At 34.1% G+C, this 19,068-nt stretch overlaps 2 protein-coding genes across 2 annotated transcripts; one reads left to right on the top strand and one right to left on the bottom strand.

Moving 5' to 3' along the window:
* Positions 1-15: 15 nt before the first annotated feature.
* LOC139696404 (uncharacterized) lies at positions 16-9,996 on the top strand. Its single transcript, XM_071595154.1, has 8 exons — positions 16-261; positions 441-567; positions 677-867; positions 3,728-3,898; positions 4,007-4,169; positions 5,888-6,072; positions 7,378-7,492; positions 9,862-9,996. The coding sequence occupies exons 2-8, from the start codon at positions 463-465 to the stop codon at positions 9,922-9,924; spliced, it is 993 nt and encodes a 330-aa protein (XP_071451255.1). The 5' UTR covers positions 16-261; positions 441-462; the 3' UTR covers positions 9,925-9,996.
* Positions 9,997-10,571: 575 nt separating this feature from the next.
* Positions 10,572-18,171, bottom strand: LOC139696535 (centrosomal protein of 78 kDa). Its single transcript, XM_071595337.1, has 6 exons — positions 17,994-18,171; positions 17,577-17,767; positions 16,162-16,338; positions 14,363-14,537; positions 13,238-13,416; positions 10,572-10,775 (listed from the first exon to the last, which is right to left on the bottom strand). The coding sequence occupies exons 1-6, from the start codon at positions 18,169-18,171 to the stop codon at positions 10,572-10,574; spliced, it is 1,104 nt and encodes a 367-aa protein (XP_071451438.1).
* Positions 18,172-19,068: the final 897 nt, after the last annotated feature.

Raw genomic sequence — 19,068 nt, 5'->3', positions numbered from 1 at the left:
CGCTCTTCAATTCATGAAACCTAAATATCCACTCTCCCTTTCCTCAAATAAAATATCTCAAAACAGAAATTGGAGCCTCTCGATAAAGAGCTAATAAATTATGTTATGTTCTATTTATTAGTCTTCTGCGGTACACTTGGTACTTTGCCGAATTAGTTGTTGTAATGGAGAGGCTACACCGCTAGTTCCGTGTACACAATTTTGTCGTGGAATACTTAGTGTTTTTTTATAATTGCTTCATGATTATAAGAAGTATACTTGGTGATTTTCTAATAATTAAATGAATATCAGTTAACCTTTAGATTGAAAACGTAAAGAAATTCATACGTATTTACTGATTTTGAAAGTATGAAGGATAACTTAGTGAGCTTGTATTTTATAGACAACGAACGCTACGACTCTTTCGTTCCAGTTTAATGAATTTATTATTACTTTCGCAGGACTGACATTGATTCTGACGAGATGGCCTCTCAGAAAGAAGTGATTCAACGTCCGCATCATCAGAGACTAGAGTTGTGCTTAACAAGGGCAAAATATCGGCAAGGAAGAAAATTGACAGCCGTTAAGGTGCGTTTCAGAAAGTAGACTGAGAATTCATTTGATACTGAAGGAATTTAGAGCGAAATTCTCTGCAGCGAGGGACAATGTTAAATTAAATCTCCTTGTATTGTAATAGGTGTACACAGTAAATGATGAATCACCTCATATTTTGGTGTTCGGAGTGCCATCACTGGGACTGCAAGATGACCTAAAGAGAGTATCCTCAAAATTTGGTGATATCAAGTCCCTAGTTGTTGTTCCTGGTTATTCTTCAGAAGATTTTACGGAAACATATCACATACAGTATTCCAGGATACAAGCTGCCAGGTGTGTAAGTACTGATTTGGGTGTACATAAATGTGGTAGCTGACAGACTTAACAAGTAACTTTACCAAGACTGTGGAATCCAAACGCTTACTTTGTTATATTGAAGTGAACATGATAAGTTCTTTGAATTGGGATTAAGTGGTCTAGTGTTGTTCTTAGTATTTGAGGTAATTATTTTTAAGCTCTTCTCCCCTTAAAAGTAAGCTTTGGATGGTCCCTGAAAATAATGCACAAGTTTGTGACCTGCTTAAGAACTTAGTTCTTCTAAAGCATTACAGAACACATCTTTTCATCAAATTTTACATACGGTGGTAGGCTTCAATCTCCTATTGCCTCCAGTCTTACCCTGCCATTATTTTTCTGTTTGTAACGTATTTTCTAAGTCCATTTCCATGCATATTTCAAAAGCCTTCAATTTATATTTGTTCAATTTTCCTCCATTGCCAAATTTCCAAAACCACACTTCACTCCATAATAGTATTTCATGATATTTTCTTTACATTGGCAAATAGTGTCCCTGTCATTAACTGGGTATTTGCATGATAATGCATATTTAAAAATTTTCGTGATTTTTTCTTTAGTTTTACATATTATTTTCATTACATCTGGGATATTAAGTTTTGATCAATCCTTCCCAAAACCAAGTTGATATCCACCCAGAACAGTCATTTTCCTGTTCTCATCTACGTATTACTTCCGATTTGTACGATCGTATCCACATGCAAAATTAAGTCATAGGTCTTGCAAATGGTTCCCACACTGCTGACTAATAGGAAAACCATGGCAGGAAGAATGAATTCAGTCTTAATATCAGTAGCTGAAGGAATATACAGAAGAAATGTATGGTAAAGAGCTTAGGCCAGCAAGCCTAGACATAGAAAGAGAATATGACATAGTTGAAGATAGCTTAGGTCCAAACTTACTTGACAGTGAGATAGAATGGCCATTAAGGGAAATCAAATAAGGCCGTGAGGATAGACAACATTCCTGAGGAACTACTTTAAGTTTTAGGAAATTATGGGAGGAAGAGTTTTTATTGATTAAGTTGTAGCATTCATAAGGGAGGAATTAGGCCAGAAGACTGTTAGATCAGTGTTAGTACCTATCCCAAAAAAAGGTAAAGGCTACATCATATGAGGAATACAGAACAATGCTTGATTTCACTCACAGCTAAAGTGGTTCTCAGGATCATCTACAAGAGGATGGAGAGCAGGGTAAATTATGACTTAGGAGTTGATTAGTATGGTTTCGGGAAGTGGAGAGGCACACGTGATGCCATTGCAGTAATGAGGGCCCTAATAAATAGGAACATATAATACAATCAAGATGTATTTAACTGTTTTCTAGATTTTGAAAAGGCGTTTGATAAAGTGTATTGGAAAAAACTAATGAATATATTGCAGAAAATAGGAATAGATTTGAGGGATAAGAGGCTAATCCACAACCTGTACATGTCTCAGACTGCTCAGGTGTAAGTGGGGGTTGCAGTGTCCAGATGAGCAGTGTTGGGAAGAAGAGTAAAGCTGGGTTGTCCATTATCTCCTGCACTGTTCAGCATATACATGGAGGAAATGATTTAAGAGGCATGGGAAGAACTGGAGATATGAATGAAAGTCTGTCCGGAATATATGAACTTAATTAGGTTTGCTGATTATCAAGTTTTAGTTTGTCAGTCAGCCAAGGTGTGGTATGTAATAATAATAATAATTTACTTTTTTCATTTTGATGAATGATACATTCATCTATATTAGAATGACCACTCTGTAAGAAGACCACCAGTGAATATATAAAAATATATCTTTCATTTTTTTTTTCGTATTTGCTTCATCTGCAATTAGAATTTCAGCTTTGCTGTCCTAAATGCCATCAATTTTAATTTTGTATTTATTGAAGTGATTTCCCTTGGTTCTCATAGCTGTAACTTTTTATTGGTTATGCTGTACTTCTTCCCACAGCTTCTTCATCCATTTTTCTCTGGCTTTCTTGCAGTTCCTTAGTTATTGCAATTTTTAGCTTTCTTCTCTCTTTTGTTTTAGATCCATTAATTTATCTGGGATCAATGGTTTCCTTTGACTTAGTTTTTTTTTGCACTTCCTGCAAATTCCACTCTTCATTCTGGCCTCCTTTCTTTGATTGTTCTTGTTTCGCCACTTCTTTCGAGTCCTTCCTCTATTGCTCATTGAATCCTTGGGTCTGTCCCTTGAACAATGTTCTCTGTATTAGTTAATTCCTGGTTATTTTATTTATCCTCTGGCATTTGAGATGGCAATTCATTTGTGCTAAATAACTTATGGCCACTATTGTTAAGTGCTTCCCTAGAATAGCATTTCCCATTGTTCATTTATTTGTTAAACCCTGCTTCACAAGTAGACAGAATGGTATTTGCTTGCATCTCTTGGCATTTCCTGAGTTCAAGTCTATTGTAAACCCATGAGGTAAACTTCTGTCATCGGTAATCAACGTGTTTCTTCCATTGATTTCATAAAGTGCTTTGAAATCTTTGCATCACTCTTCCAAAATATTATGTCCACTCACTCATTTCCATTTGCTCTGAGTGAATGATCCTACTCTATCTACCATTCCAAAAATCTCCTCCTTAGGGTCATTTCAGTTCACTTTCACCAAAGATGTTTAACTGCATTCTACTAACCTTTTGATTTGCATTAATTCTCTAATCTCCTGCACAAGTGACCGAGCTTTCCAAGTCTTGAAACTTTGCCTCCCTATCACTCTCTTTGCCCACCACTACCCTCATGGATATTATTTCCAAATGCAATTTTCAAGATTTATCTGTTTCCAGTTTCTTTGAACCTGTGCACTTTTTTGTGATTAATGTGATTATGACAATGTTGTCTTTAAGGCATGCAAAGCGAAGGTTGGATGGACTGTCATTTTATGGAGGAGTTCTCCACGTATGTTATGCACCTGAAATGGAAACAGTTTCTGAAACAAGAGCAAAGCTTATTCAACGTAGGAAAGATGTAGCGTGTCGGATAAATGGAAGAGAACCTCAGACATTTTCTGGTGCAAGGTCTGTTTAATAGTTGGCTTCATTTATTATTTCAACCATGAGAGAAAGCCGTTTTGCTGTATATATTGTAATTACTCCTCACTGAAAGGTACAATTTTCATTTTTCAGGATAAAATCATTGAAGGAGATGAGGAAGATGGGCCTAAGTAGACATTGCTCTAAAGTGAATCCCAGAAGGTCATCCATGATGAATATGGCAGCGGAGGCCGTTGGTTGTATCTGGAAAGGCCAGCCAATGGCAAACCATCCAAAAGTAGCAAAAGAATCAGAGGTAACTATTTTATTTAAATTAATACAATTGTGGTAAATGTATCTCTCCCACAACTTCATGACTCCCTTTTCATTTTTCCCTGTAAAATATATTAAAAAAATATCTATTCTCTTAACATAATATGTACAGGTATATGGAAATATTCCTTAGCTATTTGCATGGATAAAATATTCTTTTTGATTTATGATTAACAATTATTAAAATTTCTCTTTTTCTTCCGTGTATCCATTGAGTTAAATCTTAGATTTTACAGATTTGCTTGGAAATACATTTGAACTGAATTTATTTCACATCTTTGCAGCCTGCCATTTCTTTCTTTTTAACCAGAAATATTCAGTTCCAAAGGGTCATTTAAATTATAATTTTTATACCCAATGAATCACATCAGAAATGTTAAGTGCAGTAAGACCTCAAATTCACATAACCTAAATATTTATACATAATCCTCCAGTTAACATAATTTTCCTACAGTCCAGACCTGTCTCCATAGAAAGCAATGTGTTAAGAACTTCAAATTTACATTTCTGAACCCAGAATTTGTGCTAAATTTCACTGTTCAATGGATGTGCTATGGTGATTTTTAATTCTGCCACCAAATACACAAATCTGAATTGTGCAAAATATTGTTTTTATTTTCTTGAAAAAGTTTTGTTAAGTCTCCTAAATTATCACCACAGCAGTTGACTGGCCTTAGCATATTTTTCATTTTACTGTTGCTTTATGTTGTTTTAGAGGCAAGAAGGAATGAGATTATTAAAAATGAAGCTGAAGCTTCTGTATGAAGTAGACACTTATGTATAAAATTGGCCCGCAAGTTGTGCATCCATTTTAAATCTGAGAGTCATTAGTAAATTTGCTGATCCTCGTATATGTGTGAGGGTAAATATAAAATTCAAAATTTAGCACAGATTCATTGCATATTCCTTTGACTTGGAATCAATTCAAGGATGGGAAATTTTTGGTGCTGAAGAAAACTTACTGATGAACTAATATGATTGATATTTTATCCAAATGTGGTGAAAGAATTCCATAATAATCCACCCTAAGGTTTTCTTGTGAATGAAGTCAAATTAATTGCATTTTCATGATTTTTCTAAGGCATACCCCAATGTGTATTGTATCTATAACAATGATATTAATAGCTCTGATATGAAAGTTTTACATACCTTAAGTAAACCCCTGTGACTGGAAAGAGTTATTCTGTATGGAAAGCTCTTTAAACGTAAAAAAACTCATTTCTTCCGCCTGTAAATAAATGTGATTATCATTTTGTGTTAAGTTTCTATGCAGATACATATTAAAAAGTTAAGGGATTTTTCATTGTTGAGTCATTGTTAAGGAAGAACCAATATACAATTCACATACCAGTGTTTGGAAAATTAATTTCGCCCTGTATATGGCTGTGTAGGTTTTTGCGTTGTTAGCATCTAACAATGACGTGGTGAAACCCGAGAATGCAGAATTCTTTAATTTTGCCCTGTTTCATAGTAAATCAAGTACAGTCTATGGTTACTTCATTGAGTATAAATCATTTTTTCAAAAGCAATATTCACAGTGATGCAGCTACTGGATAATTATATAGATTTTGTTTATGTTAGCTCTGTACAATTGACACACTAATGCGTCCATCCTATTTGGATAAGGGCCTTTTATGATATGGAACTATTTCTTTATTCTTTAACCCTATAGCTAACGCATCTGATTCTTCACTCTTTTAGAATGAGGAAAGTGCTGTGGTATATGGACCATTCCTCCCAGAGGGTTTAAAAATAGAACCAGTGCGAGAAAGTGAACCTTCGGTGACTCCAGCTCAAGGTGGTTGTTCATACAACTGGGCCAGCAAAAACAAATTCATTCCTAGGCAGATAACGGTGAAAAAGGAAATTGTTTTCAAAAGATCAAGGTTAGTTCTATGAAGATACGAAAGCTTACATCTGCATCTAAGCTTAACTCTTTATGTATTGAGATTTATTCAGTTCAATGGCAGTTAGTGATATGAACATTGGTTTGCATTATCTCTCATCTGTTTTCTGCCCTCAGCTTCTCAATTTCTCTGTTAATCCTTGAGTTCAATTAGTCCTTTAGTATCTGTCATTTTTTGTTTTCTTCTCTTATTTTTTCTATCCATTTTTACTTTTATAATTGTGTTAATCAGTTTTTAATGTCATACATCATGTAGCATGATCACAAATTTTCCTATCCCTCAACCATCAGTTCTAGTACAACTCATCAACTTGTCTTAGGGGATCTTTACGACTAGCTATCCATTTGATTTTCTGTAATGTCACATTTCCATGGTTTTATTAGACTATGTATGTTTGTAAAGTATATCTTTCGAAACTATTGAATAGAAAGTGAGACTGTGAAGGGAGAGAGAAAGATACAATTTATTTTTCAAATTCTTTCACTCTGAGAGTGAAGGAGAATTAATACAATTAAGAACTAAAGTGTACTGATTAGTCACCTGAGAAAAATGTGTCCATGGCCAATTAGCAGCCAGATAGTATTAGTTCATGCGACCATTTCAAGGTACATCTTATAGGCAGTGTTAAAACTGATCGCATGTAAGGTGGTGACCACAACCCTTTTCTGGAAAGTGAAATGTATTATGGTATGAATGCCCATTTCTGTTATTGTTTCTCTTGTTAAATGCCTTGCTATGTATTTGGAGAGTGTTAAAATGTGGGTGGAATAGTCAACTGAAAATGTAATAACAACCAGGATATCCTCAAGTTCTCTAAAATTATCATACAATTTATCTCTATCAAATTTATATTTGTACATTATTTATGCTATCACCTTGCATTATTGAATTTCCAAATAGGATATTTGAAGTTTTTCAAACCTTGATGAAATTTCTTTTGTTGGCATCTGTAAAGTAAATGACCTGGAGATCATGTTAACAGTAGTCTAGGAAAAGTGGACTACATTTGCAGAATTAAATGGTGATAAAGGCTTCCACAGGAGGTATTATAAAGAAGTTTCAAGTTCTTGAGGTTTCTGCCACATCTTAACATAGTGGGGACAATATTTTACTGGCTCTCGTGGAGGGATCTTTGGGTCCAAAGAAACCTTCAAGAGATTGATGCAGCAGAAAGTTCATCAAAAATTAAGTTTTTGTGTAGAATTGACATTTTTCTTTGTTGAGTGGTTCGAAATTAAATTTTATTATTTATCGTTACCTGATAAAATCATTATTTCCTTTCAGAAGGAATTCAGAGGAAGAAGAGCTGCCAGTTAAGCAATCTAGATTAAGGATTGAATTAGCTGAAGACAATGCTGTGATTGAAACTCATAACCGAATTGAAGAAACTCTAAAAGTGGTCAGTTATTCAATGTCCTCCTTTCTATTTATATTTTATGCAGTCAGTTGATATTTATTGGATGCATACTATATATTTGATAAACTATACCTATTTGAAAGGTCACAGCTTGCAATACTGAATAGAATACATAATTATCTTTGCTATTATCCTCAAATTAAGTTGATAGATGATTTGGCTCTGATCATATTTCGCACTATTCATGATTCATCCTATTTCACATTTCACACTATAAGAGTAATTTAAGGAAATTTATCGCAACACTTCTACCTGTTACAGAATTCATAATTTTTAACTTCATGCTAGCTAGTGCGTACATGAATCACTGAATGAACTGGTTAGTTTCAGTGGAAGAATAATCTCTCACTTTAGTCTGTCACCTACAAAGTGATCGATTTATCATATATTTTTCATATGGACTTCCAGGGATCCCTTAGCTTGTTTTGAAAGGTGCCATAAAAGTGGTATTGATAAATAAACACATTTTTAAGAATATTAAGGCACTTTAAAAAAAGACATTAGTAAATCCAAAAAATTACTACTAACCAGAAACCATTTATATCTAGATAGCTCCTATTAATTATTCACCCAGAACAATGTCATGATCATCGTTTTCAGTACCAGCCGTCACCTATCTCCTGCTCTGGTTTATGTGAAATTCTTTTGTGTTAAATGTATACGAGTATATGGCATTACTTGTATACAATTCTTGCATGTATGGCAAGAAAAGTATTTGTTCATCTTCCATGTGGATTTATTTGCTCAAATTAAAGTAATGCTGTCATTAATATTACATTACTTAATTTCGTCAAGCCTTTTCCTAAGAAATGAAGTGACCTTCGTTTAGGTTATGATGGCATTATTTGCCCTGGTACCACATTCTGAAAATAGCAAACCTAATGTCATTTAAGTTACTCAGTACTTTTTAACCCTCTTAGTGCGGTGGGGATTCCAGGGGTACTAGTGAGAAGTGCGAAGGGTAATTTAAGAAAATGTATCACCTTAGGAAAAAAAACATTATGAAGCTATTTGTTTAGATATCCAGATGCAGTTTTTTTATTTTAAAATAAGATATTGTATTTAATAATGATGCAATACATTTACATCATCTGAAAAATAAATGTAATTATTACAGTATTATAAATTTGAAGAATATTGTTTTAGCAATAATATTTCGATTTTTAGACACAATACTAATTTTTTTTTAAAACATTTTTCAAAAAAACTACCATATTTAAATATAAGAAAGAATCAAAAAGACATGTAGAAAAAATTATAAATAAATAAAGAAAAACCAGTGAATTGCAAATTTTTTTGTCAGCCTCTGCATAGTTCGATTTTGTTGAAAAGGCTGATCTCACTGAGTCAAATTGTGACTTTTCCCCTTTCCTTGAGACTGCGGCAATGTGCTTACAATCTAAAGGCAGAAAAAAACGAAGTTCTAACTCACAGAGCACTACTGACAATGTAATCCAATACACAGGGTGCAAATGATTAGATGGGATGGACGGCAAGATAAACCAAAATGATTACAAAGTAGTGCTCTCATTTCCATTGTATCAACAAAGTCTGAATAAGCAGTTATATATCAACACCATAGCACATTCAAGAGATTACATGTGAAAACAGATTAGTAGCCTGTCAGTGGCTTTTCATAGTGGAAATACCACTAAGAAAAAAAAACGAGCTGACAATTAGGCTGAGCTTCCCGACACGTTCAAAACTGAACGTAAAATTATGGTAAGAATTATACTTTTTGAAAAGCATTTAAAATTACTGATAAAAAATTAAAAAATGTGTTATATAATTGTATGGAATTCACCCTATTGATAGCACAAAAACCATAAATTATTTAAGAAAAAACCATAAGTTAAAGTGATTTAAACAATAGCCTACGCAAGAGCCGATATATCGGCCCGACGCACTTTTTGCCAGGGATTCAAAAGCTGATATATCGGCCCGCCGCACTAAGAGGGTTAATAGGCTACCAGTGATACTCAAATAATGAAACTAGTTTAATAGGTAGTTAAAAAAATCATTTATTTTAATGTGATGGTGTTCGAAATGCCTTTAGAATTTGAAAACATATTCATCCCTATCAAACAATTTTATGTACCCAGAAATGCAAGCTTTATGGAAAACCCTGATTCAGCATACATGTTTTATTAATAGTTTAATATATTTTGTTGTCACTTATTAGTGCACTCCAGGATTTTGTAAAATCAATATAATGATGATGGAGTGGTATGGCATGTGGTATGAAATTATGAAGTAAAGAAAGGCATCGATGGAGAATTTCATAAAAACCATTTATAATGGTCAAATGACTAATTTACAATTAAAGTAATTTATTACCTTATTTTTTTCAGGTGTCAGTTCCAAATACGGAAGTAAACTTATCTCACAGTGAGAGTTTCTTGAATATGGAATGAAGTTTACTCATCATTAAATATGTCGTGCTGCAAATAATTTGACCTCTTGCTGTTTATGTAAATATTACAATGAAAAGTAAATATATTTTTGTACCTAAATAAAGTGTTGTAGTGATTTATTTAAAGTTCAAGAGATTTTTGCATCAAAAATTAATTTTAACATTTATTGCAAAATGCAAGAGTAAAGGGTAGATATTTAATAACCATTAATAAATCACCCTATGCATAAGGGGTGGTTTACAATGCTTGGTCTGTTACATCACACAAGCTGCAGTTAACCTCACCATATAACACATTTACTGATTTATTAGATATTTTGGTTTTAACCATGTACATAGTTTCAGTGAGTTTGCCTAAAGTATGGCATATGCTGGTCTTAATATTTCCATTCAGCCTCTTGGTGTAGGCTAATACTTAGGTTCTCCACCTACTCTTAGGCTGATTAGCTCGGCATTAGGGACTCCATGCCATAATTAATGAAAATATGCATGATTCTGACATCATTTATAGTCATCATATTAATAATTATGGCTACATTTCCCTTCAGTAAATCCAGAGTAGGTCTGCCAAGTGCAATTTGTAACCCTTCCTTTGCTATCTCAAATATTTATAATACCAGGATGTTTTTGTATCCGCTTTAAATTGCATCACGACTTTAATTTACTCTGAGCCTGGCAGCATTGCTTTTGTTTGATTGTGCTGGTATGAACTCCTCTCATAGGCACTGAGCTATCATCCAACTCCTTTGTTCTTGATCTTTGTTGATTTCTTAATTTTTCTGTGGTTTGGCCCAAAAATCTAGACTGCACCATGGGTTGATGGCTAGTAGAGGACCAACTATTCCATTGGTACTATAAAAAGGGGAAGAAAAAATCAAATAATGTTATAAGATGGAGAACATTTATATATATATATATTTATTTATAACCTGTATGCATACATTGGTTTCAGTACTTTTCCTTCATGAGGAACAATGTTCCCAGCCATAGAAGGTCAATCTTTCAACCTTAATGGGGAACTAACAATTTGCAATTACAAAGTGAAGTTAAATGGCAGATTCTGAGTTACTATAATTTATTTTAGTGATGCTCATTTAATTTATCATTGGCATTCTGAAAAATATATGATTCTTATGGATTATATTCTTGAACAGTTTTCTTGTAGGACTAATCGTGGATGAAAAGTAAAAATACCCATGTATCCAGCACTATAGTCTGCAACCCCTGGGTAACTGGATAATTGCATCAGATTGTACTTGTTTTGTATGATATAATCCATTTAACTCTCATTTCCTATACGTGACGAAGGTTAAGACTTAGCATGATTTCCTAGCACAGCAAACTACTTCCTTTTTGGTGAGGTGATCTACACAGGTATTCAGTATACATTTTGAATATTTCCTATGGATCTAGTGGGGAAATCTTTAGCATCCAGCCTTCAGCGCCATGCACTAGCGCACACAAAATGTAGCACTTTCAATTCACGTACAGATTTCAAATCTGAAATCCGTCTTATTGATGTGATGTTTCAACTTGTGAAATATTTCATTTTCAATTCCAATTCTAATTTCCATGTCTGAATCCCACTTGCCAATCAACCAATATACCAGTTACCTGAATCATGCCCTTCAGTTATGCTTCCTCCTAGGTTATCACAGCATTGTCTAACCTGTGTGCCGGTAACCATGATTTTAATTTTCTGAGTGTTTATTTTGAGTCTGATTCTCTGGATAACTTTGTTGATCTTCCAAAGAAACTGCGGGAGATACCACAACAGTAACTTTTAACGGAGTCATCCTCTAATGTGCATTTCAATGCAACAATTTCAGAGTGTAAAAATCATTCGCCTTGACTGGGATTCAAACCCAGATCCCTCAATATCCGGTCGAGTGCTTTAGCCACGTAAGCTACCGAGGCGTCCTCTTAAACTCTGAAAATTTGGGGCTTTTGAAGGAACTAGATGTTGTGACGAAATGCTGTACATACAATGTCGCAGGCATTCGTAGTCGTGCGCGAGGTGCCACAGTCCACGAGGTTAAAGCCAACTTAAAACACTTGTGGTGTTTTATTGTTTTTTTTGCATTTGCAATTGTTGCAATTGCAATTGTTGCAATTTTGCAATTGTTGCATTGAAATGCACATTAGCGGATGACTCCGTTAAAAGTTACTGTTGCAGTATCTCCTGCAGTTTCTTTGGAATTTGTCAAAGGATAAACACCATAAGTGTTTAAAGTTGGCTTTAACCTCGTGGACTGTGGCGCCTCGCGCACGACTACGAATGCCTGTGACATTGTATGTACGGCATTTCGTCACAACATCTAGTTCCTTTAAAAGCCCCAAATTTTCAGAGTTTAAGAGGACGCCTCGGTAGCTTAAGTGACTAAAGCACTCGACCGGATATTGAGGGATCTGGGTTTGAATCCCAGTCAAGGCGAATGATTTTTACACTCTGAAATTGTTGCTTTGTTGATCTTATTTAGAAAGAACTACGGGTCTTCTAAGTTTTCAGGTTAGTTATCATGGTCATATTATTTATCAAATGCATGGAAGGTGTTATTGAGTGGCTTGCCTTTATTCCTTTATGAGATTCACCCAGTGCATTTTGACAAATGACTCAAGCTTGTGAGTAGCAATATAAGCAAAAAATTTGCCTTAAATTATTATCATAATTCTGACTATGATGAAGAAGTACCAGCAAACTGAAGGTTAAGAAACTGCCATTTAGGAATAACCTATCAGCAGAAATGGGTATACTTGTTAACAGATTGATGGTTCAGAATGTAAATATTTCCAAAGTTGATGATTTTTTTGACTTTATTTTTCATTCAATCAAGCAACCACAAAGTTATTGCTTCAAGATAACAAAGTTGACATATCACTTGCATAGTTCTCGATGTATTTGAACTGTATTTTGAAATATTATCCAGATATTTTAGGAACCCAAAGTTCACTGCAAGCTATTTCTTAAAATAATTGAAGTATCAATCTAATGTTATCTTAGATTAAAGAAATAGCTACCTCTATGGTTAGTCTAATTATGGATCTAGGGCTTTATTCCAAAAGATTTCAAGTCCAAATTCTTCAGTAAATGAATTTTTATTGATTTCATAATGCATCTGTTTTTTGCAGTGAAACTAATGAAATGGAGACTTGACTTCAGTGCCAAAGATGTGTTGTATAGTTGTGAGAAAAATGCTGTTTCTCTAACGGTAGCTCCCAATGGGCATTGAACATGTGACTACACCAATAGTTTTTGCTACAGATTAATTAGCTTTGGAAACCAAGCCCCACATATATTATATATGTTTTCTTACCTCTGATCTATAGTGCATAGTTTTCTTGGCAAGAAGTAGCATGATGTGCTGTATTAAATGAACAGGAACACCCTTGTTGCCTCTTATATCAATAACAGAAATAGCATAGCTATTCTGTAGAAAAGATATCAATTCCTTTGCCGCTCCTATACCAAGACCGCATCCACTCATTTCAATGCCTAAAATAAAATATATTAATAGTAAGTTATATTGAAGTTTATTTTGTTGTCCTCAACATAATTGGATAAAGGAAAAACAATTAGAATATTAATTTATAGTATTTGTGATAAACAAAATTTTTGCATTCATTTAATGTATTTCAGCAATATTTTAAGAATTCATCCCCTTTTGTGGTAATTCTGAAGGATAAATAACTGTAATGCCCCAAGAAACTGCGGGAGATGCCACAACAATAACTTTGAATGGTGTCATCCGTTATATGTGCATTACAATGCAACAATCCCAGTCATCGCAAATAATTTTTCCATTCTGAAATTGTTGAACATTAATGCCATAGGTTAACTATTGACCTGTCTTGGGGTATCATATAACGCACTCATTACTCTAAATTTTTGATATAGTTCTTTAAGTGCACACTTTACTTGTAATATATAATAATTACAATATACATGGATGCTCACATACACACAAAAATATATATTCTTATATTACTATGTTTCTGTTGGTATAGAAAAGTGCCACCCACATTTTTTTCCATTTTTGTCATTGTTACAGCTGTTACAATCTCATTTTCAGTTATATCAACTTCCCTGGGCAAATAAATTATGTCAATTCTTGAATTATATGATGACCAAATAACGAAATTATAACCTCATTCGGATTAGGTTCATGATTTTTACTGCAAAAGAGCTTTGAAATAACATAAGGGAAGATTAAATTAAGAAGAGAAAACACAATTTGAAGTTATTGATCTTAACTGTGTTCTGTGTCATAAACCTGTATTTTCTCAGTAAACCTGAATTCACTCAAGGATTAACACTATAGTCCATAGTGGGAGTGAGCACCATTTAAACAAGCATTTGTGTACAGGGATTTTTTTTAAAGAAAGGTGTTGATATTATACTAAGTCTGGATAAAGAAAATTAATACTTTTCCTTAACTAACCTTTGATCCAAAGGTCATCCTCAAGACCTTCCAAAAGAATTTTCATGCCTTCATCACCAATTAAAGGATTAGTGTTGAGAGTGATTTGACGCAAGCCCCACAGGGAGTCCAAATTTGGCCTTTGGTAACGAAGAGACTGCTGCCATGTCTCCACAAATCTTTTAATTTTCTGAGTCTGAAACCAAAATAAAATCAAATTTTGAATGTGAATTATTTAATATGCAACCAAACAGAGTGGATGTCAATTTGGCATCTATAGTATTTCATTAATGTGTATAATATTAATATTTTAATTTTATTCTTTTAAGTAATTAACTAATGCAATGCTCTAGTAATCTCCTTATACTTATTCAAGCATACCAATGATATGCCTTTTATTCAGTCAAGGTTTAGGGTAATAAATGCAAATTATCATTATTTAAGTAAATTAAATTGTCATTATCAACCTATCTGGCATGGGTGACCCTACCCCATGCAAACATATATTGCCTGTAAGGATTTTGAGAACTCATGACATGAACCCTTCCATCACGTCAAGAGTGTAGCGTGAGGGGTGGGTGATTGCTAATGTAATGTTAATTTATATATGCCCATCTTAATGTTTGAGAAGCATGATAATTAATGCTGGCTTCAATTCATGCAGGATTGTTTGGAGTATGTGTTCATATTTAACGCACAGCCCTTTCCAATAGAGCAATGGAAACATTATGAGAAACAAACTTGCATTTTTCCACAGATTTATTGTAACGTACAGCGTGTTTCAGTTCATTGGACCATCTTCAGGTATAAGACAAGATTCAACATGTGATACATCATATTTATACCCGTTTGAGGAAGAGGGGGGGAGAATAGAGTGAGGAGTAAGGTAGGCAGGGACAAAGAGGGTCATTTCGGAAAAGATAACAATCCGTCCTCTCAAATAATGACCACAATAGAATTGCTTCATGCTTCACTTTGTAGAAGTGATTCATAATAGAAAGGAGGATGCTTTGTCATTCCACGTATAAATTGTTATTCGCGACCTAGGTTTTGACTTGCAGAGATGATGACTTTGTAAGCTGAGGCTACAGTATTGGATTGTATGTGGAGGAACCTCATCTTTTCGGAAATGACCCTCTTTGACCCCACCTACCTTACTCCTCACTCTTTTCTCCCCCCCCCCCCTCTTCTTCAAGTGAGTATAAATATGTTGTAACACATGTTGAATCTTGTCTTTTACCCGAAGATGGTTCGATGAACTGAAACTGGTTGTACATTGCAATAAAACTGTGGAAAAGTGCAAATTTGTTACTCATAATGACGACCGTCCACTGCATCTCACCTGAATCTGTTGAATTAAAGGAAACATTACCCTTAGCTATTCCTTCCAAACTTATAGTGTGTGTGACATAAGCTTGACTAATTTTGATGGCCATTTAGGCTTCCAATTTGTCTAACCTTCGGAACAATGAAAGAAAATATAATTCCATTTGGTAAACTACTTGCATTTTGTTTAACATTACACGTTTTACTTCATTTAGGATTGAAGTTGATAGTTTAGGGTGACATCTCTCAGTAATGAGTGTGTGGTACAATCGGTCTGTTTGTATACTCACAAAGTTGTGACTCTCATGCAAAGTTGATCCTACATGTGGTCTGAGAGATATAGATATTTATTGACCTTATCTTAAATATCTTTGCTATAATTTACCTGATTTTCAGTATTATATTACTTTTATTATCTTTGTGCAAGCTGGTTTTGGAGAGTGGGCTTTGATATGATGCATTTTTGTTTTATAACTCAGTTTACTTTTTCTTACCTTTATTAAATTTGCAATATGTTGCATTCCAAGGGGAGTTAGTCCACATGCTGTAAAATTAACAGAAGCCACATTTGGAAGATGGCGGAGAACTCTGCACACTCTTCCAGTTCCATCATCACCAAATGGAATGTCAATGAAGGACAAAAACTTCAATGTTTTACACTTTGAAATTCCCTGTAAACATAATAACATATATCATTTATCACCAGGGAATTTCTCTTTCTTGCACTAGTATGTTGTATATGCTCATGTACCCTTGTGATATTATTGGAACTCTATTTGTTAATCAGTAATCTCGGTTGCCCATGCAAAATATGAACTCAACTGTCTGTGCCTATTTTTAAGGCTTTAGGAAAACATAGCTCCCTTCAAGGAATTTCGCATAGAGCTTTTGTCTTGGTACTCATTGGTACTCCAATAGCTCATGAATAAAGTTTCACATCATTATCTTGTAGTAAGTTCATAATTCACCTGGTTGCTGGGGCTACATATTTCCTGCTAGAGTCTAATGTATATCACCTCATTCCTAGCTCATTATGGTATGGTACAGTATTTTTTGCTGTAGTGATCCACAAATTTCGCATCCCGGCTGTAGTCATTAATACCATAAAAAGTTCCACAAAATCGCAAATTAACCCTTTTAAAGACACTATGTTCTTGCAATGATTCTGATGAATTATTACTGTGTCATTGAATAAAATTTTTGAGCCTCAACATTTTTGAAAAGAAAGAGAAAATTTCTGATAGAAATAGCTACAAAACAATATTTCGGTGAGGTTTTTCACTCACATGATGTATGCCTGTAGGGGCCCTGCAGTGTTCATTTTAAAGAGCAACATATACAACAAATCTACTCTTTTTTATGTGGTAATATCACACATTTTTATATTTCTATCAATTTTAATTTTTTTCCTTTTCCCTTGATAAATTTTTGGTTTTTAAGTAATAATAATAGTGTACCATAAAATGACTTCCATTTAATAATAAAAAAACTTTAATTATAAGTTTTATTATCTTATGTTCCCTTGGAAAATGAACCTAAGATTCCATATCAATTTCGCATCTTTGCATTAAAGATTTGCAAGAAATTCACGTTGAATACAGGTACAAAAGCTGAATAAAGCTAACCTCGTGGGTAAGGGCCGTGCATTATTCTTCATTCTTAATGTTGGAATGAACATTTATAAGAAAATATGGTTGAAACAATATTTTATAATTTAAGGTCCCCCATTTAAAGCCCAGTCATCCCATTTTGGAATCTTTTATAAATGGGATTATATTATCAAAAAAATCACTTCCTATATACATTATACACCTGATCTTGATTATATGATATTTTAAAGTAAAATCTTCAGTATCCTTCCAATCTTTCCCCAATTTTTGGACTTGATGCTATAAGAAATTGGACTTACTTCTAATAGGGCATCTAGATATTTAAATGTCAGAGGTATTCCTTGTAGCTCAAGGTGAATCAAGTTGTTGTTTATTGATAGACATTTGACCATGGATGCAATCAATTTATGTAAGACATAAGCTGTGAATATCACAGGGCATTTCCTTGTGCGTGCAGCCTTTTCCTTTGTGCCTGCAAACTCCACCACTGCTTTTTGTGAAAAGAAGGAGAGATATAAAGTCATCACCTAATGCAGCAGTTTTGATAAGGTTTACCATCTAATGGAATTGTAATGAGCTTGTATTTTTTACAAAATTTTAGGTATGAAAAATATAAGTACTATAAAAGAAATGTTGATTCCTGAAAATATTCTAAGAAAAATTTTTCCTTTCTTAGGGTAATTGAAGCTATATTACAACTTCAGTAATAATCTTACCTTGTCCACGATGAGCACTTCGAATGGCTATCTTCTGAAGACCTTGATCAGATTGAAGTGTTTCTAACAAGGGTCGCCAATCCTCAATCCTTATTCGATCTGCTGGTAAGTCAAGAACATTTTTATGAAGATAGCCTTTAACTTTAGACAATGGAAGAAGGTTGTAATGTTGACACATATCTTCATATTTGGTTAGAAATGATGTTGAGGATGAATTGCATTTTTTGGCCCAAGGAGAGTTTTTTTGATATTCTATTGGTTTCCTTGCTACTAACGGTGCTGAATAAGGCCTAGAATGAAAATAATGTTTGTAAATATTTGTAATTTCTAACCATAGCTATGTTGTTGAGCCATTTACATACCTAGTATGGACCATTTCGTGATATTATTTAAATGGATCTTTATCTCTTTTCCTTTCAATAATGTAATTTTATTAAAATATATCAGATAATGAGACAGATGGAATTGCTGTCCAATAATCATTAAATCGTTGCTGAAATAATTCAGAACTTTGTATCGTAGCCTTCAATTAAATGCAACTTCAATTTTGGTGAGTATATTTGAGCCTTTAAAAATCCACTTCCGGTAAAGCAATGAAAAAATTATGAACAGGACGCAACCGCGATGGAACTTTATAAATACGAAGCGATACAAATCTTTTCAGTGCCTTTGCGCAAGCGCGAAATATTATTTTAATGCACGCCGGTAGCTCGGGTTCCAATGACTGAAAGCCCGGCGGCTTTTACGCTTTTATTCACGCCGTTGCTTGGCAACGAGTAAATACCCCAGTCGTGGGGAAAACAAGGAAGTGGGGAGTGGAAGAAGTGGCAGCTGAGGTTACCGTCCGTGACGGAGAGAGCATGGGCATTGACAATGTTTTGTCCACGTTTATCGCTTAAAATATAGGTCCAAGTGGGCTAAATCTACGAAAATATTCCTTGGCTCCCTTTTTGGTCTTGAACGAAAACATCTGCGTTATTTCTCTCCGAAAACGGAAGTATTCTTTCGAAATCGTAATGGTAATTACTAATTTGTTGAAAAGTGTTATTGGAACAGGAAAAATATGGATACCGTG

The sequence above is a fragment of the Hetaerina americana genome, unplaced genomic scaffold (assembly GCF_022747635.1).
Source record: "Hetaerina americana unplaced genomic scaffold, ioHetAmer1.1.p SCAF_7, whole genome shotgun sequence".
Classification (NCBI taxonomy): Eukaryota; Metazoa; Arthropoda; class Insecta; order Odonata; family Calopterygidae; genus Hetaerina; species Hetaerina americana.
This window is presented reverse-complemented; position numbering and strand designations above follow the sequence as displayed.